The sequence below is a fragment of the Coregonus lavaretus genome (genome assembly GCF_964263955.1).
Source record: "Coregonus lavaretus genome assembly, chromosome: 6".
Lineage (NCBI taxonomy): Eukaryota > Metazoa > Chordata > Actinopteri > Salmoniformes > Salmonidae > Coregonus > Coregonus lavaretus.
Window position 1 is genome coordinate 55,286,627 of NC_139993.1, and position 22,819 is coordinate 55,309,445.

General features: G+C 42.0%; 2 protein-coding genes across 2 annotated transcripts; one reads left to right on the top strand and one right to left on the bottom strand.

Moving 5' to 3' along the window:
• Nucleotides 1-215: 215 nt before the first annotated feature.
• LOC311130859 (EEIG family member 2-like) lies at nucleotides 216-16,899 on the top strand. The gene is made up of 11 exons (XM_084163667.1): nucleotides 216-442; nucleotides 6,693-6,813; nucleotides 6,983-7,012; nucleotides 7,580-7,696; nucleotides 7,918-7,964; nucleotides 11,135-11,229; nucleotides 12,645-12,743; nucleotides 14,012-14,333; nucleotides 14,692-14,828; nucleotides 16,046-16,115; nucleotides 16,313-16,899. Exons 1-11 carry the CDS (start codon nucleotides 297-299, stop codon nucleotides 16,353-16,355), a joined length of 1,227 nt encoding a protein of 408 aa, XP_084019793.1. The 5' UTR covers nucleotides 216-296; the 3' UTR covers nucleotides 16,356-16,899.
• A 2,209-nt stretch (nucleotides 16,900-19,108) lies between these two features.
• Nucleotides 19,109-21,281, bottom strand: henmt1 (HEN methyltransferase 1; the record flags this gene model as incomplete). Its single annotated transcript, XM_084164355.1, has 6 exons — nucleotides 19,109-19,687; nucleotides 19,885-20,068; nucleotides 20,207-20,389; nucleotides 20,549-20,683; nucleotides 20,844-20,956; nucleotides 21,198-21,281. 6 exons carry the CDS (start codon nucleotides 21,279-21,281, stop codon nucleotides 19,109-19,111), a joined length of 1,278 nt encoding a protein of 425 aa, XP_084020481.1.
• Nucleotides 21,282-22,819: the final 1,538 nt, after the last annotated feature.

Sequence of the window (22,819 nt, forward strand, 5' to 3'; positions counted from 1 at the left end):
TACTTATTGGCTGGGTAGTTAATAAAATATGGAAGCAGAATAGATCCCAACTTTAAAATCAATAACAAACAAGTAAACCAAAAGAAAGAAAACAGATTGACCGCAGTGCTTACAATGTAGGTGACCTGGAACGCGCCATGCAGTCCCCTATAAATATAGGTGACCTGGAACGAGCCCGAAGACTTCCTCGGCGGCTGACCGTAGCACGAACATTGTCACTCACAAATCATCGCCGCTGCTATGGGGGTGTGTTGAGATTAGAAGAAAGACACATTATCAGGCTCAACTAACGGTTTATGGATTTCATGATGATGAAGAAAAAGAAATTCAAGTTTAAAGTGGATTTCGAGCTGGATGAGCTCTCCTCCGTCCCCTTTGTCAACGGTGTCCTGTTTTGTAAAGTCCGACTCCTTGACGGAGGTTTCTCCGAGGAGTCGTCTCGGTAAGAATGCTAACGTTAACTGCTAGCTAGCAAGCAACTCAATGCTAGATAATGTTTTATTATCTTGTACCTGTGTCTATTATCTGTTACGTTCAGACTTTTCAACATTAGGCAATAGCCATACATTGATAGCTAGCTAGGTATAACATTGTTACCGTAACCTAGATAACGTTAGCTAGCTGCCAGGCTAGCAACCGTCATCTGACTAGCACCATCATCACATCAGTGCACAGCTTCGGCTGTAAACAATGCCAGGCAGGATCGGCATGTATAGTTAGCAAGGAAGTTACTGCCTAACCCTGTCGTTAGCATGCACAATAAATGTCTGTCTGCAAAGATGATGGAGTGGAGAGAGTCACAAGTAGAAGAAAAAAAAAAGTGTTACATTTGAGAACAGTGTCAGTATCGCACTACATGGTGCATGACATGGTCAAAGTCCAGGCTCAGTAAATGGGTGATAGATAAATAATAAATAAAGAGGCAAAACTTTACATTAGTGTCTGTATTACTGTGTAATTATTCCTCTAAGTAGAGTGTGACAACCACTGACTGGGTTCATAGGGTGCACAGTGCACTCGTTTGGTTTTATGATGAATGATGTGAGTTCCTTTCCCAGAGTGGATTATATTAGATTTCATCATGTTTAGCTAATCAGGTAGCCAATCTCCTTGCCTCTGAAAGCCATCTCCTACTGTAGCTCTAACTCCACATTAACCTGATTCCTGAGGAGGAGAGAGGAAATGTGCTGAGGAGGCTAAACATGTACAACAATCCATAAGCAAAGTCAGTGTGGCTTGCTGTTGTCAGTCCAAGCCTCCAGCATTCACTATGACATCATACATTTACATCAACTTTTTTTGCTTTCTCTTTCCATTGATAGATACGAATCTTAGATTTCACAGTGCCACCCATTCAGCAGTGATGTGACAGCAGCTTCTTCCTGATTTATGGGCATGATGCTGCATCTCTCTGTGCAAGGCAGAATACAGGGCTTGAGTCTGGGTATCCGAAAAGGGCTGGCTTGGGTCAGATTAGCCTACCCAACATCTGGACTCTGGAGCCTGTCCGTAGCACCGCACACGTCCCCAGGCCCGGATAAGCTTGTCAGATTTGCGGACATGAGATGGAGCTTAGCCTATGCGCTATGCAGGGGTTGTGTGCAAGCTTGATACTTTAATTTCGAAATGCTTTGCCTTTGGCAAATCCTTCTATTAATCTGCTGAAAACTTCCTCTGACTGAGTGGTAGGCCAGTGTATGAATAGAGAGCCTCTATGTGTTTCTGTCTGTTTGGGTTCCTTTCACTGTGATTAAGCCAGGCCACACCACGCCAGCCTCCCTGATGCCATCGCTGATTCCTGTAGCCTGTGTGTGTGCGGGTGCGTCTGAAGTGGCCTCAGTAATGGATATTTACCAGTCTGTCAGTGCCACAGTGTTTCCTCTAGAAGAATTTGTAGCATTTGGGGGAAAAGGTGTTGACCCCCTTGTTTTCGGCATCCGGGGTCCCCTCCGGAGAATTTGTATGTAGAAGGACTGAGAAGCTCAGTTCTGGTGACTTTTTAAAGGACATTCTACTCCAAAATGAATAAAAATTATGATGACACCATCTAAAATATTGTAAAATTATTTTTAACATATTGGACCATGCATATAGCTTGTGCGTGGTCCATATTATCAGGTATACTATTGGCAATAAGCATTATAACCTGTAGCCCAACTGATGCAGCATAGTGGCTATAAATAAATAGGGGCTCCGAATTAAGAATCAAAGATGTCTGCAGAAAGAATGGGGTGTCAGCTATGACATGGCACCTTGAGTTTGAAATTGAACTACAGTAAGTGAAGTGGATTTACACATAATTATGGATATAAATGACATTTTCATGTTTCACAAGTTTGGACATCACAGTGCATTAGAGTACAGTAGAGTTCAGTACAGTAGAGTATAGTTCAGTGCAGTACAATATACCGCACTGTATTATACTGTACTTTTCTTTAATGTACTGCATTGTACTGTACTATTGTTTTATACTGTACTCTAATGTGCTTTACCCACTGTACTGTACTGTGCTATCCGAACTGAAACATATGCCTATTGATCAGATTTGGTCCAGTCTGGTCCGTCTATGGACGTTAAGATCAAGGCCAGGGTGGACTGACCAAATTTTAAATACTTTTCGACATTCGGTGTCGGTCGGTGCTCAGTGGGTGAGGATGCTGGTTACAGTAAATGGAAAGAGATGGGGCTCATGGGTAGGTGTCAGTAAGAGCTGAGAGAGAGAGAGAGAGAGAGAGAGAGAGAGAGAGATCCCATTCCCATTGTATATAACTAATTGGTAGGTCTACCATTACTTGTTACTTCTGGAACTTTTATTATCCTCCATCCTCATGAGGGAGAGAAATTAGAAAAAATCTTAAAGATACAGTGAGCTCCAAAAGTATTGGGACAGTGACAATTTTGTTGTTGTTTTGGCTCTGTACTACAGCACTTTGGATTTGAAGTGATACAATGACTATGAGGTTAAAGTGCACTGTAAGCTTTAATATGAGGGTATTGTCATCCATATCAGGTGAACCGTTTAGAAATTACTTTTTGTACATAGTCCCACCATTTTAGGGGACCAAAAGGATTGGGACAAGTTCACTGATGTGTATTAAAGTAGTCAAGGTGTAGTATTTGGTCCCATATTCCCAGCATGCAATGATTACACTAAGATTGGGACTCTACAGACTTGTTGGATGCATTTGCTGTTTGTTTTGGTTGTGTTTCAGATTATTTTGTGCCCAATAGAAATAAATGGTAAATAATGTATTGTGTCATTTTGGAGTCACTAAATAAGAATGGAATATGTTTCTAAACACTTCTACATTAATGTGAACGCTACCATGATTACGCATAGTCCTGAATGAATCGTGAATAATGATGAGTGAGAAAGTTACAGACGCACAAATATCATACCCCCAAGACATGCTAACCTCTCACCATTACAATAACAGGGGAGGTTCCCATTTTTGGGCGGTATGATATTTGTGCGTCTGTAACTTTCTCACTCATCATTATTAACGATTCATTGAGGATTAGCCGTAATCATGGTAGCATCCACATTAATGTACACTATGGGGTTGTCAGATATTTCTATTCATTACTTGTTTTGTTTTGCAGAGGAAAAGTAAATGTGGACGGTTCTAGCATCTTCAAAGTGCGCCTCGGCAGAAATATGTTTTGGGTGTGGCAGCAATGACTGCAGTGGAAACACTGCAATGCCACCACACCCCCATTTACACTAGGAAGCGGCATTGCGGGGTGAAACATCGGAAGCAAGAGAAGCAGAGTAGGCAGGGGGAACGTTGAACGATGTGAGCATGGGCGAGGGCGCTAATGATGGATGGAGAGGCAAGGCTTTCGGAATGAGTTTAAGTTTCCAGTTTTATTAGTCGTATGTACAGGATAGACATGGTATACACCGTCCAACGAAATGCTTACTTGCAGGTTCCTTCTCCACAATGCAACAACAATAAGAAATAATACAAGATAAGAATATGAACATGAAGTAAATGTCTCAGTAGAATAGAATAAACATTTTAGCATTAGTATAATACAGGAAGGCACCATTTATAGTCCAATATTTACGGCTCAATCAATTGACATGGATAGGCCCACTACTAGTCCATATTTTATACTGGAGGATAGAGGGGAGAAATTATAAACTGATGCTCTACTGTAATGTATCCTACAGTAAGTGCCAGTGTATATGATTCCCTGTGAGATTATTTCTAAGTAAATAAATCATGTGAAAGACAAATGCCTTCTCTGTTAGATCTGTGAGGGGAGAACCACAATGCACCATTCTCCAGGCTGGTATTTTTAAACAGAGAGTGAACAGTTCTCAGTGCTTTTGGTGTTTCTCGTTGAAATAAAAAAATGTCTCATTAACTTGTTTATCTAAACAGAACGTGTTTCGTTCCTGGGAGAAGAACCAGATCTATGATTCATCTTGTGTCCCTGTGTAGGGGAAACATTTTCTCTCGGTCTTGCTTTCTTTTCTAGCTTTCCTTCTCTGAAGGCGTGTCATTCTTTCTGCATTGTCTGCCAGTTTTATTAGGTCTCTATGGTTACCAAAGTTCATGAAGTTGCTGAGAAGAATAGAAAATCAACAATGTAGCCTAAAAGCAACGTTTTCTCCGGCAAAACCCAGTCCCCGGATGATGCCTCTGACTCAGTGAACAAAAAAACACAAGTTCAAGGTTTTATTCACGGGACTTCCTATTTGAGAGAGATAGAGATTATTTTTGGGCCTAATAGTAAATCAAATCAAAGACATGCATTTGAATGGTAAACATGTATTACCTTTTAATGTGGCATCAACACAAACCAGTCATGATGTTTTCATCTGATTGCCAAACGAATCACTTCAAAAAGTAGGCTACCTGCGCACGTTCGTCCACTCCAAAATAATTCCAGCATCCAAACAGTGCACTGTGCACCTGCCATTTGATGAAGGGAAAGAGACGTCTGTTACCAAAAAGTGTAATGACATTCGGCGATTGTCATTAGGCCTACCCTCTTGTAGCCTGAATTAATTTATGCATCTTGCTGACAAATGGACCTTTTTTGTAAAGGGCAAATCCACGGTAACAGAATTGCACTATGACTCAGATTTCTCACTTAAAATGTATACCCAACAAAAACCATTGATTTCAAGTTTAACAAACCATACAACTCTATGCTCATGGTCTACTTTTAATAGTTAACACTGAAACTTTTACTAAAACACATTTACTGGAAGAACCGTGCAGATACATGGTAAAATAATTTTGTTAAAATCTCCCTCAGTTTTTTGTGTCCACATTATCCAAAAACTAAATTAAGATTTGACAATGTCTGCAGAAGGAATGGGGTGTCAGATATGACATGACACGACACATTGACTTGGAACTACAGTAAGTGAAGTGGATTTACACCCGGTAACGGACATCAAAGTACAGCACAGTAGAGCTCAGTGACAGAACAGTTCAGTACAGAGTAGAGTACAGAGTAGAGAGTTCAGCAGAGTACAGTAGAGTACATGATAGTGTACTCAACTCTACTTTATTGAAATATACTCTACTTTTCTTTACTGTACTGTACTCTACTGTGCTGTACTGTACTATACTGTACTCTTCTTTACTGTGCTGTACTATGCTGTACTGTCCAAACTTGTGAACCCAACTGTGGTTTGCGACTACTACTGTATAATTTCCCATTGTAGCCAATTAAATTGCAGAGATTCCGTTACAGATTTTTCTGAAATTCCGTTACCAATTTGGTAACAGAATTTTGAGTTTTAATCACTTAATAATTCATAAACAAAACGAATCTGTTTGAGTATTATGTAAGGAGTTTTTTTTTCATAAGATGTCTTGTAAGGATGATTAATTTATCATTTTATTTCCATGGACATCATCAGCTGTTCACTATAGAGGAGAATTGTCAGTGAGAGTTGTCAGTGTAGTGGTCCATTTAGATCAGGGGGATTGGACAGAAGGGAGATGGTAAGAACGTTGAGTGGGTGAAGTCGGAGAGGATGCCAGAGGAAGAAGAGCCATCTGGAGAACTGGAATATTACCCCCCTCACTCTCACTCTCTCACTCTCTCTCTCTCTCTCTCTCTCTCTCTCTCTCTCTCTCTCTCTCTCTCTCTCTCTCTCTCTCTCTCTCTCTCTCTCTCTCTCTCTCTCTCTCTCTCTCTCTCTCTCTCTCTCTCTCTCTCTCTCTCTCTCTCTCTCTCTCTCTCTTTCTCTTTCTCTTTCTCTTTCTCTCTTTCAATTTCATTCTCCCCCTCCTACCTGTCTCATCTCTCTCACTCTCTCTCGACACTTAGGCCTATGCTGAGTAGGGTTAGTAAACTGACATGATTGGACAGGACAATAATCAATTTCAATGGACTATCAAGTGTTTGTGTGGACCACATGGTTAAGTACTGTAGAGTTGGTCTCCATTAACATGTAGGGATGGGTTCTAGTGAGGATCAATAACCTATTAGGCCCATGTTTAATGATCATAATGTTGCCATTACAGTCAGCCCTTAAGATAAAACTATCCCTCTGGAATGGACTAGGATTGTCAAGTTGAACCATGTCCTTAGTTGGCACATCCCATGTTTCCAGTTGACTAGCCTCGCTTGCATACAGTCTGTGATACTATCACCTATGCCATGCGAGTGGTGCTGATGTTGTGTATCAATATGTGACCGTTTATGTATTTCTCCTACAGGGAGCCGGTCCATGCTAACTGTGTACGCTGGAAGAAGAGATTCTCCTTCCCCTGTAAGATGAGTGCCACCGCTGGGACGGGCGTGCTTGACCCCTGTGTGTGCCGCGTGTCTGTCAGGAAGGTATGACCCTCAGACTCCTATTCAACCTGTACATTCTGTTCCTATTAATGTTGTAAAACCTCATCTGGCAAATAGATTGGCATAAGGCATGTCTCTAAAGTTTACTGGTAGCTGCTTTGTCACTGTTTACATTCAAATGATTTCATGATTTCACTATTTTATTTGGTAGGAGCTGAAGGGTGGGAAGACGTACGCAAAGGTACTGTTTCAGATTGATTCCTTTTTACACTCTTCTTGCTTTCTTTCCCAACACATAGTTACATTGAATCATTTATGCTTAGTGAACAGATTGCCTTCTCTGCCTGCAGGTAGTCTAGAGTTGGTGTCACAGTTAAGCTCTGTCCATGTGGTACACTGTCAATTATTTATTCTAGTGGTAAAATATTTACCCTCTAAAAAATATTCTCATCATGCACACTTAGGCCTACAGGAAGTGAAAAAACACTAATTTATTACGGTGTTAAACAATTAAAATTTGAATGATTAGCTTTTACATTAAAAGGGAAATTACCTAGATAATAGCCAGTATATCCAATTAAAGTTTACGCTCCAGAGACTAAAAATTGTAAATTAGGTTTTTATTTTCTCCTAGAGGTTTAAATCAATAAAGTCAGAGAAAATTGATTAGCCAAAGATTCTTCCTCTGGTTTCTCTATAGAGACACTGAAAGGTTGAGGTACAGAAAGAGATTCATAGGAGAAAAACAACAAAGCACACAACACCACCCTGCAGCTCTGTCTGGAAGTTAACCTGATCCTCTCCTCAGCTTGGCTTTGCAGACCTGAACCTGGCTGAGTTTGCTGGTTCTGGGAACACGACACGCAGATGTCTACTAGAAGGTTACGACACCAAGAACACCCGGCAGGACAATTCTATACTCAAGGTACTGATGGGAGAGATGGGTTTCTATCAATTACAGTATATCATATCAGTCTTAGCTGTTTTTTTCTAGCCTGGTCCCAGATCTATTTGTGCTGTCTTGCCAATTCTTATCTTATGGTCATTGTCAAGCGAGTTGGCTAAACCGCACAAACAGATCTGGAACCAGGCTAGGTTTTGTCTGTCAGTGTCAAGAGAGCTCAAACCTCTTTCTTTTTGTAACAGGTTATCATCAGCACACAACTGATGTCCGGGGACCCCTGTTTTAAAACGTAAGTGGTGCCTTCATAATACTGAAGGCCTAATAAAATGAAGGCCTATTATGATTTGGTGGTGTTTAGATACGAGAAACGTTTAAAATGCAATTGAAGAAAATGCAGTCAGATTTCCCCCTACAGTAAAGCAAACACATTCAGATTTGCATAGCATTTCCCTTTGAGACCAATGTTTATCCACCCACCTACACTGCAGCAAGGGTTCCTTCCTGCTTCTCTCTGATAGGCTACAGTTGTGTGGGGGGTTTAAGAAAGGAGAATAATTCTATAGTATTTATTTGTAATACAGAGTAGGAACACAGTGGGAGTCATTTAGATTGTAGGTGAGAGAAAGAACATTTCAAACTAAGCATTCACCATGAAAGCAATTCATGTCCTCACTGATTTAGTGTCCTACATTTCAGGTTACATAAAACTGTCACCACCACTTTAGAGTAAATACTGTGTTATACTGTAAAGTCTAGCAAAAGGAAAAGGTTTGCAAATACTCTTTCAAACCAAGGGCGTATTCAGTTGGTTGCAATGTTGTAAATAGAAATGTGGCCTAATCTTGCACAGAGAGATGTCCCTCTTGGACATGACAGAGAATCATGTCTGTTCTTAGATATGTATCAGTTATTTCTGTGGTGTTGCATCCTTCTGAATAAACTCCAGGTCTTGAGGGCTTTCCTGTTAGACTGTTTGTGTGAGGAGTGTGTAGCATGTGGAGTCAGGGATCAGCACAGCGTTAGAGAAGGCTTTACATGGGATGAAGCCAGGGGGACGTGCTCATCTCTCCATCCCTGCAACACTAACGCAGGGCCATTTTGGCCCATGTCCATGTTCGTGTGGGAGCGGTTCCAAGAATGTGAGGAGGATTGCACCCAGCTGCTGTGCCTGTGTAAACTTAACTAGAGCAGACCAGGGTGGGGCGATGAAACAGTGGTCACAGCTGAGTTGGCTGGCCAAGTACCACATCCTGTACAGGGCTATAACAGCAGACTAACATTCAGGGTAGGTCTATAGTCTCACTGTCTCTAGGGGGTCTGGATGACTGTGAAGTTGTTTCAGCCATCTATTCTGAGAACACATGCCCAGTGTCACAGGCAGCCACACTGATACAGTGGGGGAAAAAATTATTTAGTCAGCCACCAATTGTGCAAGTTCTCCCACTTAAAAAGATGAGAGGCCTGTAATTTTCATCATAGGTACACGTCAACTATGACAGACAAAATGAGAAAAAAAAATCCAGAAAATCACATTGTAGGATTTTTAATGAATTTATTTGCAAATTATGGTGGAAAATAAGTATTTGGTCAATAACAAAAGTTTCTCAATACTTTGTTATATATCCTTTGTTGGCAATGACACAGGTCAAACGTTTTCTGTAAGTCTTCACAAGGTTTTCACACACTGTTGCTGGTATTTTGGCCCATTCCTCCATGAAGATCTCCTCTAGAGCAGTGATGTTTTGGGGCTGTCGCTGGGCAACACAGACTTTGAACTCCCTCCAAAGATTTTCTATGGGGTTGAGATCTGGAGACTGGCTAGGCCACTCCAGGACCTTGAAATGCTTCTTACGAAGCCACTCCTTCGTTGCCCGGGCGGTGTGTTTGGGATCATTGTCATGCTGAAAGACCCAGCCACGTTTAATCTTCAATGCCCTTGCTGGTGGAAGGAGGTTTTCACTCAAAATCTCACGATACATGGCCCCATTCATTCTTTCCTTTACACGGATCAGTCGTCCTGGTCCCTTTGCAGAAAAACAGCCCCAAAGCATGATGTTTCCACCCCCATGCTTCACAGTAGGTATGGTGTTCTTTGGATGCAACTCAGCATTCTTTGTCCTCCAAACATGACGAGTTCAGTTTTTACCAAAAAGTTATATTTTGGTTTCATCTGACCATATGACATTCTCCCAATCCTCTTCTGGATTATCCAAATGCACTCTAGCAAACTTCAGACGGGCCTGGACATGTACTGGCTTAAGCAGGGGGACACGTCTCGCACTGCAGGATTTGAGTCCCTGGCGGCGTAGTGTGTTACTGATGGTAGGCTTTGTTACTTTGGTCCCAGCTCTCTGCAGGTCATTCACTAGGTCCCCCCGTGTGGTTCTGGGATTTTTGCTCACCGTTCTTGTGATCATTTTGACCCCACGGGGTGAGATCTTGCGTGGAGCCCCAGATCAAGGGAGATTATCAGTGGTCTTGTATGTCTTCCATTTCCTAATAATTGCTCCCACAGTTGATTTCTTCAAACCAAGCTGCTTACCTATTGCAGATTCAGTCTTCCCAGCCTGGTGCAGGTCTACAATTTTGTTTCTGGTGTCCTTTGACAGCTCTTTGGTCTTGGCCATAGTGGAGTTTGGAGTGTGACTGTTTGAGGTTGTGGACAGGTGTCTTTTATACTGATAACAAGTTCAAACAGGTGCCATTAATACAGGTAACGAGTGGAGGACAGAGGAGCCTCTGAAAGAAGAAGTTACATGTCTGTGAGAGCCAGAAATCTTGCTTGTTTGTAGGTGACCAAATACTTATTTTCCACCATAATTTACAAATTAATTCATAAAAAATCCTACAATGTGATTTTCTGGATTTTTTTTCCTCAATTTGTCTGTCATAGTTGACGTGTACCTATGATGAAAATTACAGGCCTCTCTCATCTTTTTAAGTGGGAGAACTTGCACAATTGGTGGCTGACTAAATCCTTTTTTTCCCCACTGTATGCCAGAGCTTACCTGACTGACTGATACTCTAATCAGGCCGCTTTGAGAGGAGAGAAGAGTGGGGCGGACGGGTGAGGCAGAGGCATTGAAGAGGCCGGGGTGATATTTGGGATAAAGTAGAGTGGACAATATGTTATTTCAGCCCCAGTCTGTGTTGGAAAATGGCAAGGAACGCCAACTGCCCCTGGAGCAGGAGATGACCCCAAAATGTATTATGTGCTATTGCCTTGGGCAGATGACAGTATCAAACACTGAGAGAGAGAGAAAAGGGAGGAAAGCAGGCTGTCTTGGAAGGTTTCATAAAAACACTGAGAACCAGAGCAAATCACTGACAGAGCTTTCATTAAAAACCACTTGCATGTAGTGATGGTGCTTGAATTTACTTACGACTCTTTCCGTAATCATATTTTCAGTCATTTGTGTTGCTGTGCATGAACCAATCCCCTCTGTTTGTCCTCCACAGTCCTCCTTCTACAGGCACATTCATCGGCGTCCAGGGAGATGCAGAGAGCCTTCTGGAGGAGAGGAAGGGAGGGGACAACCAGAAGGCCTTCATGGGTAAAACGAGACGAGTCTAACTACTCCTTAGGACTCCTCTTCTCCCACAGAACTCACCACAGTGGGTTTATATGACTCAGTCAGCGTTCCTCAGTGCATCATCAAATATAGCAGCTTTTAACAAACACATGTCTGGCAAATGTCCGGTATAATACATCTCTGGCAAATCAGAGGCAAGAGTATATATAGATGTTGGAACTTAAGTTGATCACTCTTTTGTTCATTGCTGAGAGTTTTCCTGCACCGCAGGAAATGCAGATGAGCTTTGTGATTTACATCAATTCACTGAAAACCTGCACTAATACACTGTTATATTAACAGTATTCCACTTTTCATGTAGCCTCATTTTGACCAGCTAATAGCCTAACCACCGATCAAGCAACATTATGGACCAAACGTTCAAATCCTGTTGCTGCAGGATTATTTTGCTGCGACAATTCAGGTCAAATTAAGATCCTACATCTGTAGGCCTATTAATCAAGGCACTTGCTTCTTCTTCTGTTTGACAATTAAGAGTCATTGGCTTAAAGAAACCCTGCCAGCTGCTGAGCTGTATGCCTCAGAAAATACAGACCCGGAGTGAGGAAAACCAGAAGTAAAATGATTGGATATAAATGACTGTATATGGAGCATTAGTTACTGACCATTGTTCCTCTCAGTCTCTGTGATTGATTCTTGTGATTAATCTAAATCTGCTTTTCTCCCTGGCTGCAGTAACTTTGAGATGATTTGTTCCTGTACTAATAATAATATTCTCTCGTTGACTCACTTCAGTCATAATTGAATGGCAGACTGACTTGCTGTATAACGAGCTGCACCTATAGATTCTCTCAATCTTTAATCCAAGCCTCAGCTGATATAGGAATGTGAATCTGTCTCGGTGTGATTCAGCTGCTGTTAACGTGTCATATCCAACATGTGTAGAAGAGAAGACCACTCTTCTCCTCTCCCCTCGCTCTTTCTCTCTCTCCCTCTCTGTCTATGAAGTGATGTGTACTCTCATCCCCAGGAGGCTTCAGAAAGCACTGCTCTTTCATGTATAATTCAGGCTGGTTCTTTGATGCTCTCTCTGATCTCTCTGCCGCCGACCCTCACATGGTTATTGGTTAAAAATAGGAACACACGTGTGTGTGGGAGGGGAGGTCCACAGTGAAAGTGATTTTGATTTAAGTTGTGTAAGTAACGGGATGACAGATGACTATCGGTTTCCACTTTACTATTGTCTGTTTGGATGCTATCACAGTGGTCCACCCTGTGAGCACAGGACTGAGGGAACATAGACATGGTCCCCTTTCACAGTGGGCTGGCCCTAGTTCATCTCTTCACTCTGAATACTATTATAGGAATATTACTGTAATCCTAGTCCACTCTCAACCCATTCCCAACCCCTATGTCCTGTTTTAAAAACCTGACAGAGAGCCGGGAAGGAAAGTGTCCCTCTGTTTCCGATGAACTTGGGGGCTCCTGCCATTCCCGAACATCCAGCTACGCTAGTCAGCAGTCTAAAGTCTCAGGTAGGCCCTCCTAATACTCCCAACACAGCCGTGCTAATGTACAATGCAACATGTAGCGTGGAGATCTAGCTGTTGTGTGTCTCATTCTCAACCATGCTAACGTACAAAATAGCTAGTCATCACACAAAGTCCCAGTAAGGCTATTGTCACTTCCATACAGCCCATTGTACAACTGTCTGTCTTAGCATTTTGCTTTTCGCCGTCTTTTCACTCTTTTCTTTTTCTCAATTTTTACTTTGCTGAATTCCTCTGTCTGCATGCCTGATGTCTATGATCTAACCTTAACCTATTTTGCTGTGGTAATATATCTCTATAATTAAAAAATAAACTATGTTGCATCAGAAACCTAGTTTATTGTGGTAAACTAATACAAATAAAATCCTTGACATCAGTATCCTATAACCAGACACACAGGTGGTCTGGCTAGTGAATGAAGACACTGTTACAGGCAGATCAGATCCCCTATAATGAAGGGTCTGTAGGGAAGTGAGGAGTTCACTCAACTCCTCTGATAGCCAACTCACTCTGATAAACCCGCTCCTACCATTTCTAAGGAGGTAGCTTCCTACAGACATTAAAGCAAGAGAAAAGTCTATTTTCTTTTTAGTTTGGAGAGTTGGTTTTATATTGGTTCGTTTTGAGAGTCATTTCAGACACACAGTGGTTGGCTTGTTGTGATCCTGTGGGGAGTATTAGTATGTGGGTGATTTGTTCTCTTCACCGTAACCTAACTAGCTAGCGGTACATTGAGACTGCAGTGTCTCTGCATTAACAGTTTCCTGCAGACATCAATGCCATGTGAGTGTGTGGGCGCTAGGCTAGCATCCATCTCTCTGCTGTTAAATCATTGATCACGCCGCAAGGCTTCAATCTGCTCCACACTGAGTCCTTTTCCATAACACAAAACTGTTCTCTAAAATGGTGAATAATTGATGTCACCTAATTGACATGGTGTATGCAAGCTTGTGACTCTTTTTTTGTGTTTGTGTGTATATGAGTGACCATGCACTTAGTGTGTGAGTATGTGCATTATGCCTTTATGTTAATGCTTATTGATACTAATTATCAATATTTTGAAGTAGCCTGCCTATGTGTCTGAATGCTTGTATGGGCTCTAACCTCCTTGCCATTACCCCTCTGTCCCTCTGGCCCTCTGGCCCTCTGTCCCTCTGTCCCTCTGTCCCTCTGGCCCTCTGGCCCTCTGTCCCTCTGTCCCTCTGGCCCTCTGTCCCTCTGTCCCTCTGTCCCTCTGGCCCTCTCCACCCCAGGCTACAGCACAGGTCACTCCCGCTCCTCCAGCCTGTCAGAGTGTACCCACCGCAGGAACACTTCTGTGGGCAGTGCCTCCACCGGCATCGCCAGTATCCTGGAGCCCTCTGACGACACTAGGGACACCAGGGACCAGAGGGAGAGCAGGGACCGGGAGAGGGGGGAGAGAGGAGACAGGGAAGCCAGGATGGGGATGATGCCCCCTACTGCTGGGGCATCAGCCTGCACAGCCCTGCCTGAACACCGCACCCCCACCAGTACCACTGGCTCCTGTACAGACACCCCGGTGAAGAGCGCCTCGTCCTGCGAACGCCTCAACAGGTGACTCTGAGAGACTCCCCTGATCAATGATCCTGATGCTAATGCTATCTTGAAAAAAATATTCTGTAATCTCAATGTTGACTTAGTAATTAAACAAAGGATTAATAAATAAACGACCTCACACCTGAGCAAGCTGCTGTACTGAGATACCAGAGAGGTAGCCTAAGGCAGCAACAGTCTGTACATTACTGTATCTCAATGACATTTCTGACTTATTGGACTAGTCACTCTTGTTACACAACATTCTCAGCATCACGGATGTCACACAAAAATAACAAAAATAAGATACCACTTTTTATCTGAAGAGACTACATGTAACCTAGGTGTTGTAACTTGATCCTGTATGTCTCACCACCAGACACCTGGTGAAGCAAGGCTCCATGGAAGGTCAGATGATGAGGGTGGAGGCATCGAGGGTGGATGCTGATGACGTGGTGGAGAAGATCCTTCAGAGTCAAGACTTCACCCCCAGCCTGCTGGACTCCAGCCATGAAGGTACCTAAGGACCTAGTCAGAGACCAAGTTACAGAGCCAGTCAGAGATCAAGGCAGGTTATAGTTTGATCTTAGAGGGGTAGTTCTACCTCTACAGGCAGTTCTACCTCTGAAATTGTAGTCTGGGTCTACAAATAAAGTTGAAAGCATGTTTGAGATGTGGTATTAGAATTCATGAAGTTAAATTACACTCCATTCCAATAACATTTACACCAGTATTTATCAGTGATTAATTCAAATACTTTATACAAGTTACCGGGAAAATTGTCAATACAAATTAGTTGTAATTAAAATATTAAATAATTTAACCTTTATTTTATCAGGGAGTCATACTGAGACCAAGGTCTCTTTTACAGATGAGTCCTGAATTACATAAATGACAGAAAATACACACATCAAAATATAAATACAACATGCAAGCAGGGTCATAAAAAACAAACACATTGATCAGTAATAAGGTCCTCAATCAGCTTTCTGAATTGCCTTAGAGGAACCAGAACATTTTGAAGATCGTTAAACAAATAAGGTGCAAGAAAACTAAAAGCTGATTTACCTAACTCAGTAGAGACCAAAGGAATTTCCAGAGTTAGCCATCCCTGAGACTGGGTGTGGTAACTCATATGTCTAAAGTTTAGTAAAGATGTTAGGTACAGTGGGACTTTTTGTAAAAGGGCTTTATAAATGAAAACATAACATTGTATCCACCTACGTGACATCAAAGAGGGCCAACCAACTTTCTGGTAGAGAATGCAGTGATGAGCACTAAAATTGTCTTCCGTAATAAAGCGCAGTGCGCTATGTTAAACTGCATCTAATGGCTTTAATGAAGTAGCAGCTGCAATAATAATAAATTATATGAATAATAATAATAAAGTAAAAATAAAGTAATAGTAATGAAGTTGCCTCCACCTTGGTGACCTCAGTGGTAGAGTAGTTTCTTACCATGGTTGGTGGGTGTGAGAATACCCTATGCAGAGGGGGTTGATGGGGTTTCTATCAGCATGTTTTTAATGTATCTCTACTGAGGAAGGATTGTGTTGCTGATACTCTTCAAGGTGCCGGCCTCCTCTACAACGAGCACAATGCTGCTTGAATTAGAATGCTCCTGTCAATACTGGATTCATTTTTGGATCGCCTAGCAACCAGGCTCCTGATGAGGAGTGTTGACCACAAATGCCACTCAAAGTTTCTGTGTGTCTGTTTCTGTGTGTGTTTCAGAGGAAGGCCTGCGGTTGTTTGTCGGTCCCGGAGGAAGCACTGCCCTTGGAAGCCATCACCTGCCTACCAGGTAGCCTAAGTCTTTAACACAGTTACGCTCACAATAACTTAAACTTAAAATAGGATATATCACATTTATTCATTTATAGATTTGTTTATTAAATTATTACATAAAATGCTTATTTAAATTCAACCCATTTTCACCCCTCACTCAGGTACTTACTTAGATGATGGATTGTAATTGCTAATTTGTCCTGTTTGTTTTAGGGTTGGTGCTGGTGCATATGAACAGGTGGTGATTAAGCGTTAGGCCTAAACCCCACCAGGAGGATGAGTGGCACAGCTGAAGTCCAAAAGAACCATCAGTGGTTTTTATCTTTCTTTAATTCCAGCAAGCACATTTTATCCAACTGAACTGGCCTGTCAGAAATGGACTGCAACAGCGCCCTCTGGTGTGCGTACAGACTATGTGCACTGGCTGTAGTCCTGTTAGATTAGCTCAGTGAAGTCAAGAAGAACATCACCACGCCTCCATCTGGGAAAGGATTCAGACTATTAAAACCTGCAGTTTGAGGTCACAGGAAAACCTGACCTTTTCAACTGGAGATCAAAGTGATTTGGTTCTGTGTTTGTCACCAGAATGAATGAAGCCTTAGCTGAAGAGGAGGATGATGCCATGCTTTTTCAATACATTCCCTAGTTAACACTAGTTCCCTAGTTTTCAGTCCTTTGGTTTTTCAACAATGTTGTTTTTTATTTGGAACTGCCTTTTAATTTAGGATTTTAACTTTTGTCCACCAATAAGCTGCTAAAATGTGTGTGTGTGTGCGTGCATTTGTACGTTTGTGTGTGCGTCAGTGGAGGCTGGTGGGAGGAGCTATAGGAGGACGGGCTCATTGTAATGACTGGAATGGAATGAATGGAACAGAGTCAAACGTGGTTTCCATATGTTAGATACGGTTCCATTTGTTCCATTCAAGCCATTTCAATAAGCCCGTCCTCCTATAGCTCCTCCCACCAGCCTCCACTGGTGTGCATGTGTGTGTGTGCAACGTGTTTGTGTGTATGCATGACTGTGTGCGTACCTATATGTCTCTGGTAAAGTGTTAAAGCCACTATTCTGTTGTAATAATAGTAAGCCTACATTAATCCTGCAGTATACAGAGCCAGGGCTGGGAGTGAGACTGCAGGTTATGTACTCGGTATGGAAGGTGACCCTGCTCCTGTCCTCTGCTGGTGCTGCGGTCTGAGTGAGAACTGATCTCATTACTGGCAGAAATAGAAACCGCCTTAGAATCTAACTGCTCTGCTCTTTTTAGATGCTTGTTGGGAGGAAAATAGATGGCGAGGCAGAGGAGAGAAGCTCTGTTTGAGTGAGGTCAAGCTTGTGTTTGCTTCTTCTGAAAGAATCAGACTCTCAGGTTAAGATATCAGGGTTCCAATCCGGATGGCTCTTTTTTTGCAATGATCGATGACATTGCGGTTTAGAAACTGATGCAAGTCAACAGTTGTGATTCTTGCCAAGCTGACGTAGGTGTACAGTACGTCGTTCCGTATATAGGTAAAGGTGAAGGCTAAAGGACAAATTGTCAACAATTAAACTGCCATTGTACACACTTATTGGTCACCTTCTGTAGTACAAGAACTCAGAAGAATGAGATGGTGTGGTCCATGAAGGTTATCTCTCTCAGCAGCATATCAGATGGTATGATGATGATATACTTTTATGACAAAAAGCCAGGAGTTACATCAGATGAGGCTGATGATGACTCTGCTATTCGTTGTCTGTGAACTATGTAATGGATTGGCCCCCCTATGTCTTGAATATAATCTATGTTATATACTGTTATCAAACTCACATTGGGAAAGAAATGGTATACACTACACGATTTTGTGATCATGAATCTTGTTAATCGGTCTGTCTCACTAAATAGAAATAACAATACATATTCAGAGTAAGTTAAGATAAAATGGCATACATACATGTATTGTATGTGATCGTCTCCTGTCTTAAGCCATACTAGAGGTTAACCATATTTTGACCTCTATAAGTTTTACTGTACCAGCATTTGCTGATTTCTGCAGTGTGTCATCAATGTATGGTATTATAACTGTGAATTAATCTGTGTTATTTCTCTCTGTGTAGATGTCTATTTGCGTGTTTTATTGTTTGCATGATCTTTGTATTTCTTCAGCGAGTTAAAACAAAGCTTGAAAACAACAATTCCACGTGGTTCCACCATCACACGTTTGAACTAGTGTTGTGGTTCAAGGTTTCTTACATCTGTACGTTTGGTAAGAAGAGCACAAATACCTGTGGGATTCATTTATGTTGTGTCATCACTTATCTGAAAGTTCTCTGTACTGCCTCATTTGAGGCAAACTCTGTACTGCCTCATTTGAGGCAAATTTAAGAACAGAACTGATGAATAGATCCAGAACATGGTAGAAACTAATAATATGAGTATTGTGTCCTTTAGCAAGGCACTTGGTGTATTGTATTACCATTCACAGCCAAAGGTTGTAATTCCAAACCCCTATTCCTCTTGAGTAGAAAGAAGCCTGGTAACTACCTTCCTTCTGTAAAATCCGCTCAGTACCTGTGCTAGACAGGCAGCATAAGTTCCTGTTCCCCATCTCAGTCGGTACCTAACATGTAACAAACATGGTTGCTTTTTCTCTTCTGTGAAGCTGTGTGTATTAAGGAGCTGTAACCCGTATCCTCCTGTAAAAGTGACGTTTTCTGTCAGTGTCGACAGTGTCCATTGTTCCTGTCTTTTTGACCAACATTTGCTTCCTTACCAGGTGTACTGTATGCTTTTCCTGTGTACCATGCACTGTTAATTAAAATGTTTAAAAATGTTGATTGTGTGTGAACCAGGCAATGACCATATTCTCATGAAATTTTTATTAGGAACATTTTCCTTCCTCATTGAAGGATATGGTCAAATCTTATCTGATGGCCCTTTGTTCTAGTACTGTATATTGCCATTGTAAAAAAAAAAAAGAACATACATCTGCACCACTTGTACATCAAAGAATACACTCCTTATATGACAAAGGTCACCCAAGCTCTGTCTCCCAGTCCTCGTTCTCCACACTACTGACCAAGAACTGACCCGTCCCTGTGTTATCACAGGTCTCAACCCACTCCAAATCTTCATCATCGCTGTCCGCCAACACCACGGCAGTGCCATCGTTGGTTAGCTGTACTCTAGAGTCCTCCAGTAGTACCTCTGTGAGACGCTGGACTGTCCCACTCAAAGCCTGCACTCTGGGGCAGGACCACAACCTGACCAGGGACACACACACAGACTGCCCTTCTCTGTAGGGCTCCTCCTGTCCCCTGTCTGTTCTACCCTGTACCTCTACCTCCTCATTCTCTACCTCAAACCCTCTACCATCCGCCTCCACTCGCTCCCTGTCCTGTTCTTCACCTGTCTGACTCTCCTCTCTTTCCATTCTTTCTCTCGAACAATCCTCTTCTTCTTCATCTGTCTGTTTAGATTCTTCCTCCCCCTCTCCAGTTGTCTCCTCCAGCCACTGTCTCCTCAGGGTCTCAGCCCAGTACAGGACCTCATTCACCAGGGTCCTCTGGAAGATATTGCTGTCACACAGGCTTGGGTAGACCACGTTGTATAGCTGGAGTATGGAGAGAAAATAGGAATGTTAAGGGAAAGACCAAGTGAGGAATAGGTTAGGACAGAGGGGCCTATTTTATTCTCATTGACCACTTTCTGAAACGCATGCAAAAAATAAGTGACACTGAACCTCTGATCGCACAGGTAATGAGACAGGATTAAACAACGAGTAGACTCAACATCTGTGCCTCTCCTCACCAGTCTGTAAGGGAGATGCTCCTCTGTGACATTACTTTGTAGACGTGTTGCGTCACCTCCTGACCTGTCTCTCTGAAACACTCCGATTTGAGAGCAAAACCCGATGCTCTCCTCCTGGGCTGGTATCTGTCCAACACCTGTAAACGCCACCACATAACCAAACTCTCTGCACACCTTCATAGCCCTGGGAGGGATGGAGGGAGAAGACCGAGAGAGGGTGAGTGCAAACTTTTAAAGTACAAATAAGAAAGAAAGAAATGTATACCTTTTAGATTGATGATTCTAATACAGGCATACTGACTCCATGGTAATGTACACATACCAGGTCTGAAACTCAGCTTTAGTCCACTCAAACTTGTGGTCATAGTGTCTAAACCCTGTCAGCCCGGGGAGCAGGGGGTTGAAGTCAGCGTTTGGGGTGCTAATGATCGCTGCTACTGGGGCCATGTAGCCAAACACAACCTCAGTGAACCTATCCACTTCCTCAAGTTGCAGGTGCTCAATGCTGTAGAGAGAGAGCACATTTGTGGTTAACTTAAAATACCACAAGGGCACATGATGTACCGGTATGTCGGTGCTCATACAATGCAGTATCTGAAAAAGTAGTAAATCATTGTCTAAGGGCTAATCACTCCCATAGTCACCCAGACTTCCAGTCACTTACAGCTCAATACTCGTCACCAGATCAAATCCTTTGGTGCGGGGATCCCTCTCTGTGACTGACCCCTGGTACAGCTCAATGGTCAGGGGATGATCACCTGGCTGCAGGTAGTCAGTTGGAATCGGCGCCAGTTCATACCTGCTCAGGATTTAATTGTAAAGGTCCTTAGTTTTTAGGTTGTGATAAATTAAGACAGTCTCATACTGGTATGCCTAGGTCATTGAATAGGATCTCACAAATCAATGGACAATATATTTTATTCGTTGAAGTAACTTAATAAAAAACTTTTCAGACACACATTTTATCCCTGATAACTGCACTGTCAATGTCCAGTCCAGCAAGCAGTTCAATTTCTCGGTGAAACTTCAGCTTCCTCAGGAGAGTGCAGTCATTGCATCCCAAGTCTACCACCTGAAGAAGAGAATGGACAAGCACACGGAAAAGACAGTTGTAAGTTGTAATGGGCCTATTACAGATAAGTTGATAAATAATTTCCCCCATTTATTTTCAATTAGGGGGACATACTTAACATATGATAAGACGGTCCTGCATCTAAATCGTGTAGTTCTGCGATTAGCTAGCTAGCTAACGTTACATGTGGGTTGTTTAGATAGCAGCCACAACTGAACAACCACGCAAAGTAGTTTTGTACCTTTTTGGGTTTGTTCTTTTTGACGAAGTCGATGACAAATTCGTATCGTTGTATGTACATTGGTGGAGTAAATATCGTGTTCATCATAAACAATTAAGTAGTTACTACTTGAAACACTGCTGCTCAAGGTCGAATGGCGCTGGCGCAATATCTCTCTGAAGCAATGACAGTTCCAGTGGCCTAAATCCGAGTTTGGGAAACCCTGGCCTAAATAACAGGCTGCAGCTGAGTTCGCCTTTTATCTTTTATTTTTACTTTATTCCATGGATTAAATGTTAATTATTCCCAGTTATTGATTGTGTTACATTTGATTGTTTGTTTTTCTTTTATCTATAGCCTTGGGTCGATGACAAGAAAGAAGAATCAGAATCAGAATCAGATGTTCACATGGGTCTCACAGGCTGCTGGGTTGTATCAGGCATGTCCATTTGTTTGAGAGTCTGCTGATGCTCTGATATCAGTAGACCTGTCTGCCCGAAGGGTCCGGATCCAAAATTCTAACTTGTCTTTCGGGTCCATGCAGAAATGTTTTCTACAGTACATGAAACCAAACGTATTCACTCGCCTCATTCAGACTCCCATAGAACTACTGTAGATAATGTAGCTGAGGAGCCTGTTCAATGTAATGGATACAATGATAGCTGCCAAATGAAAGATGACCCAGGCCTTTGATATCTTATGCTCGTTATGGAGAAATAACTATTTTAATGTTTCACATACTTTTATTTCTTCATTTCCGTGCTTGATAAAAAAAGAGCTATTGTAGCTATAGTGTTGAGACAAGACTTATAGTACATCAGATAGAAAACATACTGTATGGTTAACAAAAATATTGCTTCTTTACTACTTGCTTGATAGCATTTATTTGCTCTCTAGATCTACTTTTTCTTTGTATACATAATTTCATTGAATTTGAAACAATCAGCAGAATAATCTAAAATGCATGTAGTGGACAGAAAAGTGTTGTTCGCGCCAGTCTCAAGATAAATAAAAAAAAACATTTTTGGGGAATAAAAAACTTTAAAAAAAAATAACTAAACATTATAAAGACACATGCTGCTATCTTACCGACTACAAAAAACAAGAAAATGAAACCTAGCTCTAAAAAGTGACTCTCAAAGATTCGCTAGCATTCAATCAATTGATACTTGCAGATTTATTTTCGATGTATAAAATAACTTTAAATATACCACATTTCGGCTTACAAGTTAATCGAAAACAACATAGCTTTATTAGGATCATCTATGCGATAAAGACTGCCTTTTGTGATTGATAGTTATTTAAGCTTAACAACAGTAACCCCTCCCTTTCCCTCAGTCTGTTGAAAAGCCTCTGTCTTCTGCCTTGGGTGTTTACTTCTGGAGACAGGAAGCAGTCACTGATGATTCTCTTTACCCTACATCGATTGGTGGTTTCCCTGGTAACCGTAATGTCCATTTGGTTGGGGTGAAAGTCAAGCCAATCACATGGGGACACCAGTAGTGACACACTCCTTGGAGTAGTTGCTCTGGGTGTGTTCGTTCTTGGCCGAGACGAAGATGCAGTATCTTGTGGTGGGCTCGAGGTCATTCACTTTGGTCAGCTCATCAGAGACGGTCAACACCTGGCGTCTGGAGGGTGTG